At 37.4% G+C, this 17,960-nt stretch overlaps 2 protein-coding genes across 5 annotated transcripts in view; one reads left to right on the top strand and one right to left on the bottom strand.

The window, feature by feature from the left end:
* The window catches only part of bora (bora aurora kinase A activator), a 94,934-nt gene that overhangs the window by 18,956 nt on the left and 58,018 nt on the right, over window positions 1–17,960 (top strand). The window contains exon 12 of one of the 3 annotated variants that reach the window (XM_057332870.1): window positions 1,791–2,215. The exons of the other annotated variants lie outside the window; for them this stretch is intronic. Within the exon in view, the coding sequence (XP_057188853.1) occupies window positions 1,791–1,895 (105 nt within the window). The 3' untranslated portion in view covers window positions 1,896–2,215. Of the gene's footprint in view, window positions 1–1,790; window positions 2,216–17,960 lie in introns of those variants that run through there. 3 annotated transcript variants of the gene reach the window in all.
* The window catches only part of dis3 (DIS3 exosome endoribonuclease and 3'-5' exoribonuclease), a 123,052-nt gene continuing 107,460 nt past the window's right edge, over window positions 2,369–17,960 (bottom strand). For both annotated transcript variants that reach the window (XM_057332867.1, XM_057332868.1), the window contains 2 exons: window positions 12,705–12,827; window positions 2,369–2,861 (listed from right to left, as the gene is read on the bottom strand). In XM_057332867.1, coding sequence (XP_057188850.1) covers window positions 2,793–2,861; window positions 12,705–12,827 — 192 coding nt within the window. In that variant the 3' untranslated portion in view covers window positions 2,369–2,792. The remainder of the gene's footprint in view (window positions 2,862–12,704; window positions 12,828–17,960) is intronic.

Raw genomic sequence — 17,960 nt, 5'->3', positions numbered from 1 at the left:
AAGTTATGGCATTATGCTTTGAAGCACATTTAGAAAAGTTATTCTCAATTTTATTGGTAAACATTATTCTAATATTTGAAACTTACACAAGGTAAGGGCACAGTCTACAGAAATATCTTATTCTAATAATCATATGTAGCTTTGCACACTGCTGGCATCTAGAATGATTTTGATCAGCATTTTATCATTCATATCAGAGGGCTCTCTCAACTTATATATTACATTTTACTTTTTGTAATACTACTACTACTACTACATTTTATTTATAGGCGCCTTACTGACATTCAAGGACACCCTACAGCAAACAGTGCAGGCCAATGCAGGTGTTGTAATCAGGGGCGTAGCAGAACTTTTTTTTTTTTTTTAGAGGTGGCCAGGTAAGACCCAGTGATTTTATTAGGGTGACCAAAAAATCCTTACAGACAGAAATTCTACAACTTCTACTGTAATTTACACCAATTTTTCATTACACATAGTTTGCTGGTCAAAAACATACACACAGAACGTAAAGTAAACAATTTATTTGCAATGCTTTCATGTGCTAACATTATTTTAAAATAATTTGCTAGCTATCATTTGCAGTAAGTTAGCATTTTTTTATAGAAAATAAACATTGCAGTTTAAACTTTCGCGAAAATTTAATGAAATGAATGAAATCCAGTTAAACAAGACTGATTTTACTGACCTGATCCGTCTGCTCGCGATGAACTTCAATGGTACACAGACAGTACAATGTCACAAAGCGGTTAGCAGCTGTTCAGCTATAGCGCTCCGACTGTTTGCGTCAGTGCGTCACCGTATGACATCATATTAATACGAGAGTAATGTTCTCGCGTTACTTTCAGTGCATACGCTAAATGATCTGCGCAGCACTCCGTAAACTCCGACACGCATCTTAAAACTGCTTTGCACAACAGAGGTGGCCAGATAGGTGGCCATCCATCATTCAGGGGTAGCCGTGGCCACCCATGGCCACCATGTAACTACGCCCCTGGTTGTAATGTGGGAGTAATGTGCTCGGTTATAGGAGTCTGACAGATAATTCGTAATTATAATATTGTTTATATCGTTATCGGAATTATATCGTATTGACCGAAATGCATGAATGTATTTCAATATCAATTTTGGCCATATTGTCCAGCCCTATCTGAATGCATGCAACACCGTTGCACAACCCCTTTAATGTATTTACAAACAATGAGGAGCCTCATAGCAGCTACAACCACACTGTGGTTCAGTGTTCAGTTCGGTGACGTGGTTTCCAAACTATGTTTCAGCTTAGTAAACAAATTCATGTGTATTGCGCTGCCCACGGGGAAGCTTATACAGTGATATTATTTACGACACTGGTAAGACAATTGCGCGTATCAACCACATGGGGGAACCATGAGCAAAAGTTCTATAGTGTTGCTTTAAAATGTATATTTTGAGATATCTTTAATGAGACATAAATATATATATATTTTAAATATTACACAAAAATTAGTGTTTACATTCCATCTAGGTGGATAAAATATTTCTAATTGTTTGGCAGTTACACCATTTGACATTTTCAGGTACCTCCAGTCTTTTATAAAAAAAGTTAGTGTATTTGTTGATTTTGTTTAATTACAAATAAGTACGTTTAAAATATCTGATACATGCTTTAAAAAAGTTTTTAAAAGATTTTTGATCTTGCCAACCCATTTTGTCACTGACCCTTAAATCAACAAAACGTCTCAAGTTCATTGCATTCATTTGGTAATTATAAGTGTTTGCACTCTCCATAACCACTTTTTTTTGTTCTTAAGTTATTTGCCCACTGCACTGAGCATGGGGGACAAATCAGGCTCTCTACACATTATTTATCTGAGAACTCTGGAGGACACATTACCTATTCAAATCAAGCAGTGTAATACTTGCCATCATATCAGAGGAAAACTTGTTACTATGGTTTGTATACTGTAACTGTGTTTGAGCTTTTTCTTTTATACAATTTAACTAACCTCAAGAAATATTATTTGTGTTTAAAATGTTACATTAATGTGAGACTGATAAAACTTGAATTACAGCCTGCTATTGTTTTTTATGATTTTATGGATTGTGTAACTGGTATTAATTAGGATATGTTACAAAGGAATGAAGGTATGGGAGCATTTCCTCCAGCTTGTTTTATAGTGTGTTTTACAGACTATAATTACGAATGATTCAGAACCATTATTAAGCACATGAAGATACCACAATCTTTGTAGCTCCACAATATATTATGACTGTGTGTGTATATCCAAATTAAAAAATGTCTTAAATGGTTGGCTAAATGAAGATTGCTGATTATTTCTTGTAGTTCATAAGTTTTATTCCTTTAAACTATAAACTAAATAAAGACATTACAATTAATGATTTAACTTGCAGCCCATTCCATTTAAGATGCGTAAGATGTGTTGTTTGGCCCAACAATAGTACACAGACACATTATTTTGCCATTGCAGCTTTAGTTATTTCAAATAATTGCTAAATACAAATTATTTCTTTTAAAAACAATATATTTTTGATGATCTCTCAGTTGACAATGAATCACAGATCATGGGCTTTGTCATGCAGTGGTGAATAAATGTTAATTTAGGCTAAAACAGAAACTAGAACTTACTATAATTCCGTAGTATGCAGACAGTGGTGCATTACCGTGTCTTAAAAAGAGTGAAGAAAAACATAGTGGATGCACATTGACAAAAAATACAAAATGTACTTGTTTTTTAGATTCCTCTAAAATTAGCATAAAGATAAACAAAGAGCATGTTCTTGGTGCTCAGATGTTAGCGGTCTAGCTTAGGTTTTTTGGCCTCTGGTTCTGACTCTGCCACAGCTACACTAACCCCAGGGATCTGAAAGAGACAAAACACAAATTAACATATATGAACAACTTCATTAGGGCTGTCACTCAAGTATTTTGGTAGACGAGTATTCAAATGTTTCGTTGATCGAGTAATTGACCCTTTGCAAAGCCAAAGCGCTCCTACTGCACGAAAGAATAATAATCGTGAAATAATCATTTCTGGAAAAAAAATGACATACTAAGGTCTGCAATATGCATTTGAAGTATAAATTCAGGATGTGAAAGTGACTCAGAATAAAGTAAACTAAATAAAGAGCAAAGATATAGTCAACAGATCATAAAACTGAAAGCACTGCTTCACGTGGCGATCGAGAATCACTACATTGAGGAGCAACACAGTTCTTGTAAAGCTAGGTAGCTCTTTATTCACTATTCACATCATTAAAAAGAAAAATCTTATGTATTTATAGTGTCACATTCACTAAGTCAACCTAGCTAGTGTGCTTGCTGTAACAATCAACTTGTGGTTAGCAGTTCTTCAGCATGGATCCAATTACAGCCTATGAGGTAAAACTCTAAGTCTTATACAAGTCTTCTTGTATAAGTCTATTTTAAGAAGTCTTTATATTTGTACATTAAGACAACTAAGATTCCACAGCGACATGACTTTTAACTGGGATTATGTACGTACAATGTGATGGCCAGCAACAATCCCGATGGAGTTTTTAAAACCGCATACTGTGCAACTCTTATGGTTCGATTGTTGGACAAAATGGCAAATAGCAATGGGGCGCATAATATTGGCGTTATAATTGGTCAGGTGGCCTAACATTCAAACTCCAGGCGAAGGCTTAATTGCTTTTTTTATTCAGAATAAAAACAGACTTGGAAAATACAAAGCTAGGATTTTTTTTACTGATCCAATTTCACAATTTTGTATTAAACAAAATTATTTTTAAAATAAATTTCTGCATATTTTAAATAACGTGTCCAAAGCCAGTGTATTTTGACGAAGGTGCTACTTCATTTAAAATGTTATTTTTTTGTATAGCATACCTTTGCAAAATATTTTCTTTCAAACCAGTTTTACAATGAACAAAACAGTTAAAAACATTGTGAATTAATAGGGAGCAGCAGAGATGACACATTTTTATTGGCAAACCCGGAAGTTAGTGCCGAACTAGTTCCCTCAACCAAAAGCCTATATTTTTGGGGATTTTCCAAAAGTCAATGGGAAAAATGTAATCTCTGTGATTAACAAAGGTTTATTATATATACATGTTTTGTCTATCAAGATAATCTACAAATAACACATTAACTTTTAATTTCTGACTATTATATTTAGGCTTCAAAAATAAAGTCTGCAAGTTCTTTTGAGTAAAAATGAGCTAAAACCAATTATTGAGCAAGTACATGAAAGAACTGTGTCATTACCCTTGCTGGATTTACGACAGAAAGCTTGTAATAATGGTTTGTAATTTGCCCTGTCGGGTCGACTTTCCCGGAGATCCTTATATGGTGTCTTTCATCTATGCGTCATTTCGTCACATTTGTACACAGAACGAAGAGGATCCGGCTGCTAGCCCGCGTGTGGAAGCGAGTGACAGGCGGTTTATAGCGTGTACTCACAACTGCTGGGTAGGATTTCATACAACGTTTAGTATTATTTATGGTGGCGTTTAGTACTTTTACTTTTAAACGCCAAGCAGTGTTGACATCTGGGGATTCATCATTTGTGAAAAACAAGAAAGAACGAACTGATGACAGTTTAAAAAGAAACAGGGAACATGATCGGACTCGTGCGAAAACAAGAATTAATATTGGCAAGGCATTTCAAAGGTGGCGTGAACTGAAAGGATTGTAAACGGATGCAGACATCGCTTTATTTCTTCTGAACAGGTAAGACATTTCAATATTTCAATAGATAACACAAAAACCGTAGCACATGTTGTGTTAATATAGATGGGTACAGTTTCATCGGTTGTTCTTTCTCTCTGTTATGTTCATTATGATAAATGTAACTTAAGACCTATTCGCACGGGATTAGTATTATCTGGGGACCTAGTGTGATTTAGAAATGACCTCCCCACATCTGTATTTCATGTGGCAAGAATTAGCACGGACAAGTGAAGCCTGTGATTTTACTTATATTCCGGATATGATGGCAAGGCTTTGCATATAGTGTATATATAGTTGTATGGTGTATAATGATTTATGACCGTGCCTGTCAGAATTTAAGACCCACGTTCGGGGATCTTCTGTCCGGTTCGCGTTATGGGAGTTTCCATGAGAAATAACAAAACTGGAGACTCCCGGTAAAAACGGCAGTGTTGGCAGGTATGGAAATGACCCGCACCCAAAATAATATCAAAACACTTCAACACAGCCTCCATTTGCGCTATTGGTGTCGGTTTATGTTCGTATTTGTTTCGTGTTATATCATCTGCCATGTTATCTGTGTTTATTATGCGCTACTGATGTACAATGAAGATTCTCACTGGTGCACTGTCACAGGCCACGACTCAAAACATCAGACTCATCCGCGCAGTTGAGCAGTGCCGAATCACAACTCACGTAAAGAAATACCTCCGCACATCACCTGCAGTAGTAATTATGAAATGATATGGCGACAAAGAGGCCAATCCTACGGACTGCCACTTTAACACGAGGCTATAAACAGACCATAATAGCTCGATATCAACGTCACCACCAATCCTCCGACAACTTTTTCAAACTTTATTAAAAACGTGTTCCCTGATAAGCAATTACTCTGTGAATAAATTCTCATCCACGTTTCAGAGATTTGTGCCAATGTTGCATTTGTGAGATTTAGGCCGCATGTATCAAGTGACCCAATTCCGATTTTTTCCCCCTCCAATGTGGCACAGATCGGATATGACCCATGAACGTGTAAGCAGGAAAAAGTAACATGGATTCCGATATTTTCAGATCGGTTTCAGGCCTCAATCATATGTGGAAATAAATCTGATATGAATCGGATACGTGCAGTTGCGTCTGCCATGTAAGCAGACAGATCGGATATTCACGCATCATTGTGAGTTGTACATCATTAATTCCTTTCAAACAGAGCGATGATCCCGGAAAATTGTTATACAATTGCCAGGAAACAGGAGTTAAGCGAGTTTGTCAATTATTCGAAAACTAAAAAAAACTATTGGTAGGCTCTATTTAGCCAAATCATGCATGAATGCATGTACGTCCTAATCATCAAACTGAATCTCAAGATGACAGAATAGCGTTGTCTGCTTGAATGCAGTTTTAAAGTTTGAAATGAAACTAAATTATCAACACAAAAATACAAATCGCTTTAATAAACTTGATCGCTCAGCAACCTTTAAAACAAGTATCTGTTCCATGCAACGGAGAAGCTCGAGTTTCTCTGCAGGTACCCGCTTTACTTTTAACAGGTTTCACTTGACCGAGCATCGACTAATTTTTTCCTCAACAAAAACATTATAAACAATATGAACATTATGATCATACACCGACCAAGGTGTCTATGTACAGTCGTGGCCAAAAGTTTTGAGAATGACACAAATATTAATTTTCACTAAGTCTACTGCTTCAGTGATTTTTAAAGAAGTTTGTTTGAAATCTTTGCAAATTTATTAAAAATAAAAAACGAAAAAAGCACATGTACATAAGTATTCACAGCCTTTGCCATGACACTCAAAATTGAGCTCAGGTGCATCCTGTTTCCACTGATCTTCCTTGAGATGTTTCTACAACTTGATTGAGTCCACCTGTGGTAAATTCAGTTGATTGGACATGATTTGGTAAGGCACACACCTGTCTATATAAGGTCCCACAGTTAACAGTGCATGTCAGAGCACAAACCAAGCCATGAAGTCCAAGGAATTGTCTGTAGACCTCCAAGACAGGATTGTATTGAGGCACAGATCTGGGGAAGGGTACAGAAAAATTTCTGCAGCATTGAAGGTCCCAATGAGCACAGTGGCCTCCATCATCTGTAAATGTAAGATCAGGGGAGAAGGGCCTTAGTCAGGGAGGTGACCAAGAACCCGATGGTCACTCTGACAGAGCTCCAGCATGTCTCTGTGGAGAGAGGAGAACCTTCCAGAAGAACAACCATCTCTGCAGCACTCCACCAATCAGGCCAGTATGGCAGAGTGGCCAGACGGAAGCCACTCCTCAGTAAAAGGTACATGACAGCCCGCCTGGAGTTTGCCAAAAGGCACTTGAAGGACTCTCAGACCATGAGAAACAAAATTCTCTGGTCTGATGAAACAAATATTGAACTTTTTGGCCTGAATGGCAAGCGTCATGTCTGGAGGAAACCATGCACCGCTCATCACCTAGCCAATACCATCCCTGCAGTGAAGCATGGTGGTGGCAGCATCATGCTGTGGGGATGTTTTTCAGCGGCAGGAACTGGGAGACTAGTCAGGATTGAGGAAAAGATGAATGCAGCAATGTACAGAGACATCCTCGATGAAAACCTGCTACAGAGCGCTCTGGACCTCAGACTGGGGCGAAGGTTCATCTTCCAACAGGACAATGACCCTAAGCACACAGCCAAGATAACAAAGGAGTGGCTACAGGACAACTCTGTGAATGTCCTTGAGTGGCCCAGCCAGAGCCCAGACTTGAACCCGATTGAACATCTCTGGAGAGATCTGAAAATGGCTGTGTACCGACGCTCCGCATCCAACCTGATGGAGCTTGAGAGGTCCTGCAAAGAAGAATAGGAGAAACTGCCCAAAAATAGGTGTGGCAAGCTTGTAGCATCATACTCAAAAATACTTGAGGCTGTAATTGGTGCCAAAGGTGCTTCAACAAAGTATTGAGCAAAGGCTGTGATAACTTATGTACATGTGCTTTTTTCGTTTTTATTTGTAATAAATTTGCAAAGATTTCAAACAAACGTTTTTCACGTTGTCATTATAGGGTATTGTTTGTAGAATTTTGAGGAAAATAATTAATTTAATCCATTTTGGAATAAGGCTGTAACTAGTGTTGTCAAAAGTCCCGGTACTTCGGGTCCAAGTTGGTACCTAAAAATAAAAAAGTTGGCGGTACCTAATTTTCATAAGACCGGTAGCACCGACGTACCGGGTCAACTGGGTACTGATGCTCTTGTCTTACATGTTGTCAGTCGGAAACTTTTTATAGATGCATGAGCGGTGATGAGCGGATAAGCGAGGCTCCGTCCACAAGAGATGCGCAGAAATACTTCAGATTAAAGTCATATCACAAAGAAAATTAACAGAGTTTTGTGGTGAAATGAGGAAACATCCGGATTTATTTGAACAAGTTCAAGCGGTAAGTTTCAAATTCTGTTAGTGTTTGCATTATGAATGTTGTATCATATGTTAAAATAAACGTCCCTGTTTGCGTGTTAATTTGTTAGTGCCAATGCTAATCCAGTCAAATGTCCTTATTAACTATTTAATGCTTTTATAACTGTAATGGGGTCAAATAAATGGGAGGACATAATGGGGTTTATAGTACCCATTTTAAATAGGCCTATCCAAAATCTATGTGCTAGAAAACAATATATGTTTGAAAAGAAATGTGTATGTCTTGGATAGATAACTCTATAAGGTTTAAAAAGACTAATTTAAACTAAAGAAAAATCTATCTGTTGCAATTATTATTACCTTAATGTAAGTAAATCTTGTATAAATGCAGTAAAAAACGGAGGTTTGTTTTAATATTGCATATGCATGTTTGTTCAGTCAGTTGACTTACTGAAGTTTATTCTATTTGTCTTATACAGCAGCAGACTGAGGAGGATGTTCATCAGCATCAGCAGTGAGCACACAACAGTTTCAGCAACGATTAACTAGGCATTGCTTTTTATACATTTATAATAACAATGAGCTTTATTAATAAATTGTGTTTCAATTAGCATGTACTGGTGTTTTGCTTTGGTACCGAGAACCATGTAATTTTACTGGTATTGGTACCGAATACTGAAATTTTGGTACCGTGACAACACTAGCTGGAACATAACAAAATGTGGAAAAAGTGAAGCGCTGTGAATACTTTCCGGATGCACTGTATATGTTTTTGTCAGATATTACTATGGTATACTTAAGTATAATTACAAGCATTTCATAATGTAATTGTCAATAAAAGCCTTTCACACTTAAGTTTACGAAAAGACTCAATATTTGCAGTGTTGACCTTTCTTTTTCAAGACCTCTGCAATTCGCTCAGCATGCTGTCAATCAACTTCTGGGCCACATCCTCACTGATGGCAGCCCATTCTTGCATAATCAATGCTTGGAGTTTGCCAGAATTAGTAGGTTTTTGTTTGTCCACCTGCATCTTGAGGATTGACAACAAATTCTCAATGGGCTTAAGGTCTGGGGAGTTTCCTGGCCATGGACCCAAAATGTTGATGTTTTGGTCCCCGAGCCACTTAGTTATTACTTTTGCCTTATGGCAAGGTGCTCCGTCATGCTGGAAAAGGCATTGTTCATCACCAAACTGTTCTTGGATGGTTGGGAGAAGTTGCTCTCTGAGGATCTTTTTGTGCCATTCTTTGTTCATGGCTGTGTTCTTAGGCAAAATTGTGAGTGAACCCACTCCCTTGGCTGAGAAGCAACCCCACACTTAAATGGTCTCAGGATGCTTTACTGTTGGCATGACACAGGACTGATTGTAGCGCTCACCTTTTCTCCTCCGGACAATCTTTTTTCATCAGAGGGGATTGATCAGAGAAAATGACTTTACCCCAGTCCAATCCCTGTACCTTTTGCAGAATATCAGTCTGTCCCTGATGTTTTTCCTAGAGAGAAGTGGCTTCTTTGCTGCCCTTCTTGACACCAGGCCATCCTCCAAGTCTTCGCCTCACTGTGCGTGCAGATGCACTCACACCTGCCTGCTGCCATTCCTGAGCAAGCTCTGCACTGGTGGTGCCCCGATCTCGCAGCTGAATCAACTGTAGAAGACGATCCTGGCGCTTGCTGGACTTTCTTGGGCACCCTGAAGCCTTCTTCACAACAATTGAACCGCTCTCCTTGAAGTTTCTGATGATCCGATAAATGGTTGATGTAGGTGCAATCTTGCTAGCAGCAATAGCAATGATGACTGCATGTGTTTCCTTGCAGGTAACCATGGTTAACAAAGAAAGAACAATGATTTCCAGCACCACCCTCCTTTTAAAGCTTCCAGTCTGTTATTCTAATTCAATCAGCATTACAGAGTGATCTCCAGCCTTGTCCTCGTCAACACTCTCACCTGTGTTAACCAGAGAATCACTGACATGATGTCAGCTGGTCTTTGTGGCAGGGTTGAAATGGAATGTACATGTTTTTTTTTAACAAAGTTCATTTTCATGGCAAATAGATACTTTACAATAAAATTCAATTAATCTGACATTCTCTTCATAACATTCTGGAGTATATGCAATTCTCCATCATAAAAACTGAGGCAGCAGACTTTGTGAAAATTAATATTTGTGTCATTCTCAAAACTTTTGGCCACGACTGTATTGTCTTTGTAATATTATATGCAGTCTGCTTAAGCGGCCTGCGTAAGCTTGTTCAAAAAATCTAAATGATAAAAAACTTTCTCAGACTTAACATTAAAACATTAACGATTAAATAATTTTTGAGCTCACATTTATTTGTACGTCATATAAATGAAAAATGCGCTGCTGTAATATCCTGTGCCTTTTATATTGCAGTTGCAAAAATACCAGCTCATTTTTACTTTACGACTCTACTGCGCTCTGTAAAAAAGACGCCACACCTGAACAATTTGCTTTTATTTTCATTTGACCGTTCATATTTATCTCGTAAACTGGCTGAGCTTAATCCTTCTCTCAGAACTATTCATTCTTTTCATTCTTATTGTCGTTCTGCATTTACCAATAAATATATAAGTAAAAGGAATTTAAGTAAAATAAAAAACAACAATATATGCTACATAATAACAACCCAAACAATATAGCTTATTTAGCCCTATTTGGCTAAATATAAAAGGAAAGCGGCAACAAAAGCAAACCACGCTATTGAGCCACCTAAAAACCCAACTAGGGAAATTGACAGCCTTGATCACCTTGACAGCCCTACATTCACGATTAAAATATATGCACATTACATTGCAGTACATTATCACGTGTCTTTATGTGTGAAGGCACACTGGGGTACAAATCCAAATTAAGCATCAAGAACTGCAGTGTAAATGCGGCCTTATATGCGCTATGAGACTGTGAGATGACAGTAGAGCCAATGCACATGTGCTTGTTCTGACATTCTTTGTCGTTTGTTGCAGAAAACTGCACTTCTGCCATTTACGCGAGTACTCGACATGAACAAATGTAATCAATAATTTTAACCGGGTACTTGAAATGAATAGAGTTTTTTTATCATTTTATCATAATTATTTATTCAAATATTTTAGTATGACCAATGTCACATCTATTCAAACTGTGGCAGCCCCTCTAAACTAGCAAAACGGTGCTTTAATTAAAACATTAACTAGCTAAAGGGATAGTTCTCCAAAAATGAAAAATCTGTCCTTATTTACTCACCCTTAGGTTGTTTCAAACCTGTATAAATTTCTATGTTCCAATGAACAAAGAGAAAGATATTTGGAAGAATGTTAACAATTTTCAGTTCTGTGAAAAACATATGTTGAACACATAATGAGATATTTTGAAGAATGTAGGAAAACAGAGTTCTCAGGCACCTTTGACTACCATTTAATTCTTCCAACTATGGTAGTCAATGATGTTCCGGAACTGAAAATGACTAACATTCTTCCAAAATATCTTTCTTTGTGTTGATCGGAACAAGGTAATTTATGAAGGTATGAAATTACATAATCGTGAGTAAATTATGACAGAATTTTCATTTTTGGATTAACTATTTCTTTACAGTTTGGCATATTCATTTTTATTTGAGACGGCCCTTCTAATGAACAGGTTTTTCATTTACTGAAAGTGACTACTTTAGTCATTTTCATGAGTGCAATTTTGTAGTTTATTGGTTTGGGAAGGGCTCTCAGCTGGGTTCAAGACTTGGCTTCATACAGACTCGACAAGACTAGACACATTGACTGAATCAATTATTGCTTATTAAATCTTGCCTTATACACAGAGGCATTGTCATGTTGGAATAGGAAACGACCCTGCCCAAGCCCACAATTTCCTAAAATATCATCATACGTTGTAGCATTAAGATCTGTACCCGTGGAAATGACCAAAGTAGTCAAACCTATTAATTTTGGGCATCCCCAATACTTGTGTATACCCCTCCGTTCGAAGTCTCTGGAGTGCGGTCGCAAACGGGCCGGGGAAGGCGGAGCCCATTTTGATTAACCCAGTGTTTGTGATCGCATTCCCGTGGACCTCTCCCTCTGTTTGGGCAGGGAATCGGAGGGCAATCGCGAACAGACAACCCGATCTGTTCACCGCATTGGTCATAGGCTCTTGAGCGTGTTCTACTTCCCCCGGTTCATGATTGCATTCTGGAGATCACCCTGGTTACAATTACTTTTTTGCAGTTGTATATGTTGCAGTTCTATCGTGCAATCAGTAATGCGTTACGTTAGCAAAATTTTGCAACTTTTTATAAACGTTTCAAGTATTCAAGACAAGAAACTGAACACAACATTAAATTTAACATATGATTTTTTTGTTATTTAAATCCTTATAAAATCCCCCCCAAAAAGGCTTACATTATACTCGCATGAGCAGCCATGTTGGAAAATTCCATACCCCTTCGTTAGAAATAAGGTCCCGAAAAATCTTTGTTTGAAGGGCTATATGGCCCTTACGCCTACCCCTCCAACCAAAAGAGAGTCAAGACACTTCTACCCCTTCACGTGAACGCGCTAAACAGAGGGTAGGGGTAAGGGGTAGAAATGGGATTGGGCCTTAGTTAAAACAACATACCACAGGTTCAATGAGTGCCATTCTGATCCTCTGGTGCTGGATATTGGAAGCATCAAGGCTGATAGTCACTTTGACTTTATCAAACATGTGGAAGGTGTGTTTTTCCACTGTTAGCATCGGACCCTGAGAGAAAAAGAAGGGCAAGAATTAATTGTGGAACATTTATACAGAAATGTGATGTCTAGTGAATATGACCTGGTGTAGCCTGGTTTTGGGTTGTGCAAATTCACTGCAAAACCTAAAGGCTAAAAGTAAAAAAAATCTTAATTCTAGTAAAAAAAATCTTTCACTGAAGATCATCACTATGAATCTGAATTCAAGAAAATTGGAATTAAATGGACTGGCAACCATAAAAGAAAGATCCCTCTACATTCTCATTTCAGAAATATTAAGAAACGTAAACACTTGATAGATCGCTGACTCGTATATGAAACATTCGTAAATGTAATTTGAGTAATATGAGAAATTTGCACATAAAGAAGACATTCCTGAAAACTTTCCTCTGAGATATGACGTTTACGAAGTATTTGTGAATCCATAGTAAAATGTGTGTATGTTAATGAATTCCAATCATTCGTAAACAGGGCATTCATAATTAGCATAATCCCCGCCTATGAATTACAGCAAGGTAAATTACATATCTAGGAATGCTGGAATCCTCTGGACTTCATTCTCTGGTTTGGCTACATTATATTGCATAAATGCATAAGGGACTAATAGGCTATATGCTTACCAATAAATTAAGATTAGATTAGATTCAACTTTATTGTCATTGCACATGTACAAGTACAAGGCAACGAAATGTGACCTCTGCATTTAACCCATCCAGAGAGTAGTGAACACACGCACAGCAAGTGGTGAACACACGTACCCCCGGAGCAGTGGGAGTGGCCCGGGGAGCAAGTAGGGGTTAGGTGCCTTGCTCAAGGGCACCTCAGTTGTTACCCGCCGGCCCTGGGAATCGAACCGGCAACCTTCTGGTCACGAGTCCGACTCTCTAAACTGTGTCCACCAAAGCGTTTTAGCCAGTTAAAATAATAACACCTGGTGCTCTTTTGAAAACGACCAGCTGGTGGTGCTTGGGAATGCTTTGGAGGCACTGTGCATTATTCCCAGAGGTGGACAGTAACGAAGTAAATTTACCCGAGTACTGTACTTAAGTACACTTTTTGAGTATCTGTACTTTACTTGAGTATTATTTTTTCTGAGTACTTTAACTTCACTACATTTGAAAGACAAATATCATACTTTTTACTCCACTACATTTATAATAATGTCCAAAAGTAGAAAATGGTTTCTATGCAGCGGGTTTTCCTGTGTGCACAATTTATCTGGCTTGCGATCTGCCAGGACCTTTTACTGTTGCAAAGTATTTCAGTTTTTCTAAGCTCGCGGTTTTACGGCAAGCTTTGAATGGCCATTTGGCAGATTTTTTTATGCAAATCTGGCAACTTAGTTTACGTTAAACTAATGTAAACGTAGGCGCTGTTACACCGTTGATAGCGCTCTAAAAAGGCAAATAAAGCAATAAAAGACGAAAAAGGCACGTTAAAGTGTGGTGTAATCATCTGTGGGTTACGATCAGTCAAAGATTGTAGAAACATCGTCATGAAAATGTTCGGCATAACGGCTAAACAGTAAATAAGCATCACATACACCTTGAGCTACGTGTGCATATTAACTTCTGATCTACTGCTATATCATTTCAAGTGATTTGGAAAATTAATGATGTTTTTACTTAAGTAACTACAGTTGAAGTATTCCTGTTGAAATAAAAACAATAGAACCCTGCCCAAAATACAACATAAAATGTAATGGATTTAATGGTTACAATGGGAATTGTACTATGGATACTTGTTGTCTACTTGTATGTGATGGATTCTATTGGTGGGATGGTAAATCCTATTGGAATTAAACCCAAAACACACTACAAAGAGGAATTTAATTTAAAAATATCATTCTAATTAAAAAATTCATTGTTTTTTTCAGCACGGATGGTATTTGCCGTAAAACCACAGTATCCACAAATTTACTATTTTCTATATATAGGAACCATACTCCACTTAATAATCTTTAGTAAAACCACAGCAACTAAAAATACCATAATTCCTTATACTAGCTATAGTTTATGTTTGTAGTTAAATTATGATAACACAAATGGTAATAAATCCAACAAACAAACACATGGCTTCTACACTTCACTATTTACAAGAACCTTACTACTTACTGGTAAATTGCTGCAAAAACTGGTAAAGGGAATATACAAAATAAAAAAAAACACTGCTCATAAATACATATAGGCCTATGGAGCTAATGAGGATAATTAGGATAAATGATCATACAGGATTATATCTAAACTAAACATATATGTGCTAAACATACAAAGCTCTTAAAGGAGTTGCTCACTGCAAAATTAGCCCCCATTGAATTTCCATAGTAGGAATAAAAATTACTACGGGAAGTCAACTGGGGCAAAATTTGAAGTGAACTACTCCTTTAATACAACTGATACTGTGAGCTACTCCGTGTATTCAGTAGGTTGCTTCAGAGGCATAAGGTATACAACCAGTGTTGAAGTCTCGAGACTCGGTCTTGAACTCGGTCTCGAGACCCTATTTTAATGGTCTTGGTCTTGTCATGGACTTGTGTGCATTTTGACTCGGTCTCGACTCGTACTCGAACATGTTCGGAATTGGACTTATGCCCGAGTCCACTCGAGTCCCAGCAACAGTGTTAATTTCGTTAACGAAAACTATGACGAAAAGTATTCGTTAACGACATGTTTTCACTGACGAAAACGAGACGATAACTAAATAAAAATGAATGCATTATAACGAAAACTGTAATAAAAATATACTGACATTTTCGTCAACTAATAAAAACGAGAGTAAAATATTCTTGTCCTACCTGGCGGACATCAGTTTGCGCGCATGTGCTCATCTCATATAAGCGGTAGAGAGAAGTCTCTGGGAGAAGGGGAAGCACACACATATACTGTATTCTGTGTCTCCACGCGGTTTACAAAGCGTCTTATTTTCCTTCACGATCGCCAGTAAAATGCCGCAAACTTGAAGCGCGACTGCAGGCGAGTTACCCCGAAACACATTACAAAGGCAAGCTCAAAGGTTTTTATATGCCTATGTTAACTTAACACGAGCTGCTGCATAACGTGAAATGCAACATAAAGTCAGCCAAAAGAAAACCAGCGCTGTCCTCTACTGATTATAGAAGTGATGAAGTGAGTCAAACTGTACATTCCAACCAAATATGTAACATGTTTGCATGACTAAAGAAATGTAATGCAATTTATATAATATGTCTTTTTGAAAGCTATTTCTCATTCATTGCTGTCTCAAGCAAAGACAGGCAGCTCTTTCTTCAAAGAGGCATGCCATGAGCCAATAGCCTTTGAGTGTGAGCCCTGTCAGAGCGTTTCATTGGTTGAATGAACTGAATGAGCACGCCCTACTTAACGAGTCATTTGAGTCAAATGGGATTGAATGAACTGGAACATGTCGTTCATGGTCTAATATTCTGTGTTCCAACAATGCAAATCTAGTTACTGAACTTTTCTGAAAAATAAAGGTAATGACCTGGTTTAATTTCATTCTAAGGTGAAGTAAATTATGTCAAAACAGTTGAATCTTTGTATGGAACATTTAATTACACCAAGTAAATGATTTAAACCATTTAGATTTTAGTAGACTAAATATAATGTATATTTATTCGACTAAAATGTTTTTCATATTTCGTCGACTAAAACTAGACTAAAACTAAATCAAAATTTGCTGTCAAAATTAACACTGCCCAGCAAAAATATTAAATACATTGAAAAGACGTCCCTTTATGGGCCAAAAATGAAAGTTGTTTCTATAGCTTTTCATGGCGTCTCCTGATTGTGTAATATTGATGTCCAGTCTGTACAAAGTAAAAACTGGTTGAAATTTTGAGTTTACACATGGAAATAAATTAAGTGAGACTCTTTGAAATAAACTGAGCTGAATGATTTGAGTGCAGTAAGATAGCAAGCAACCATTGAATCAAGGTTAAAAATTGATGATTTGTCAATGTTCATTGCATTGAATCAGTATCACTTTTGTACCTGCAAAAATCACCATTATTGTGATCTTTTTTAGCTTTAGTTGAGCTCTTGGCTCTTCTATTTTAATGTTAAATTAGGTTTCCTTCAGCCATAACTGTGTGTTAAAATAAATTAGTTGTGGCAAAGAGATGACTACTTCTGAATGGTAATGCATGCATTTTGAAATTGTTTAGATCACTGTTAATAATTGGGTTTGGTTTATTAATGTGTCAGCTCTGTGGATCTGTAGTTTGATATACTGTTTTTTTAGGAATTAACATATTCACAATCTGTTAAACCACTTTAACACACAACGACATCAAGAATCTGCATATGAAACTCAACAATGGTGACAATCAACAAAAGAAAGCTTCATGCTGCAATGCATGCTGGGTGATCTGTTTATCTGAATTATTTTGACGATTGTCATCATTGTTGAGGGTTGTATGATGAGGGTTGATGTCAGTGAAATATGTTTGTTTATTTTCTCTCAATACTTGCTAAAAAGTCAAAAACAGTGTATCTCTCTGTCTGTACATGATACATTTTTGACATATTAAGCTTTGACAGATTAAATGTTACTTGTGTTTCCACCCTTACAAGCAAAGGTTTTGTTGCACTTGTGGCAACGAGCATTGTCACTGTCAGCATCAACTTTGGTGAAGTGTAACCGCACTTTTGATCGTTTAGTTCTCGACCGCCATCGTCGCGAATTAATAGCGTCTTTCTTGTGTGTGGCTGTTCGTGTGTGTGCGTGCTGTGTAGACACAAAACTGTGCGAGAGACACATAACGTGCCACCTCGCGTGCTCTGCTGGGAACAACGAATATGTATGCGCCAAAGACTAAATTCTCGGTCGTATTGAAAATTAGAAACTATTGTTGAGATAAAATGTGCAAGATAACGTTAATGTAGCAATAACATACACATTTTTTTCCTGATGACCAAAAGCAGAACCGATAAGGGCGGAGCTTATCGATGCTCTGGTCTTTCATAATTTTCCCCCTGGGCCCGTTTAATACCTAGGTGTATTAAAAATGTGCAAAAAAAATTTGTTCTCCTCGTGTTTCATGAATGAGACCCATTGTGTGGTGACACTGTTCATTTATTGTTTTCATTCCTAACAGTTGAAGGTATATTAGGACAGTTCCAATCATGTGTTCCATGATTGTTTT

This window comes from Triplophysa rosa, linkage group LG4 (assembly GCF_024868665.1).
Source record: "Triplophysa rosa linkage group LG4, Trosa_1v2, whole genome shotgun sequence".
In the NCBI taxonomy this organism is placed as follows: domain Eukaryota; kingdom Metazoa; phylum Chordata; class Actinopteri; order Cypriniformes; family Nemacheilidae; genus Triplophysa; species Triplophysa rosa.
Note: the sequence above shows the minus strand (reverse complement) of the source record. Positions and strands in the feature narration are given on the sequence as shown.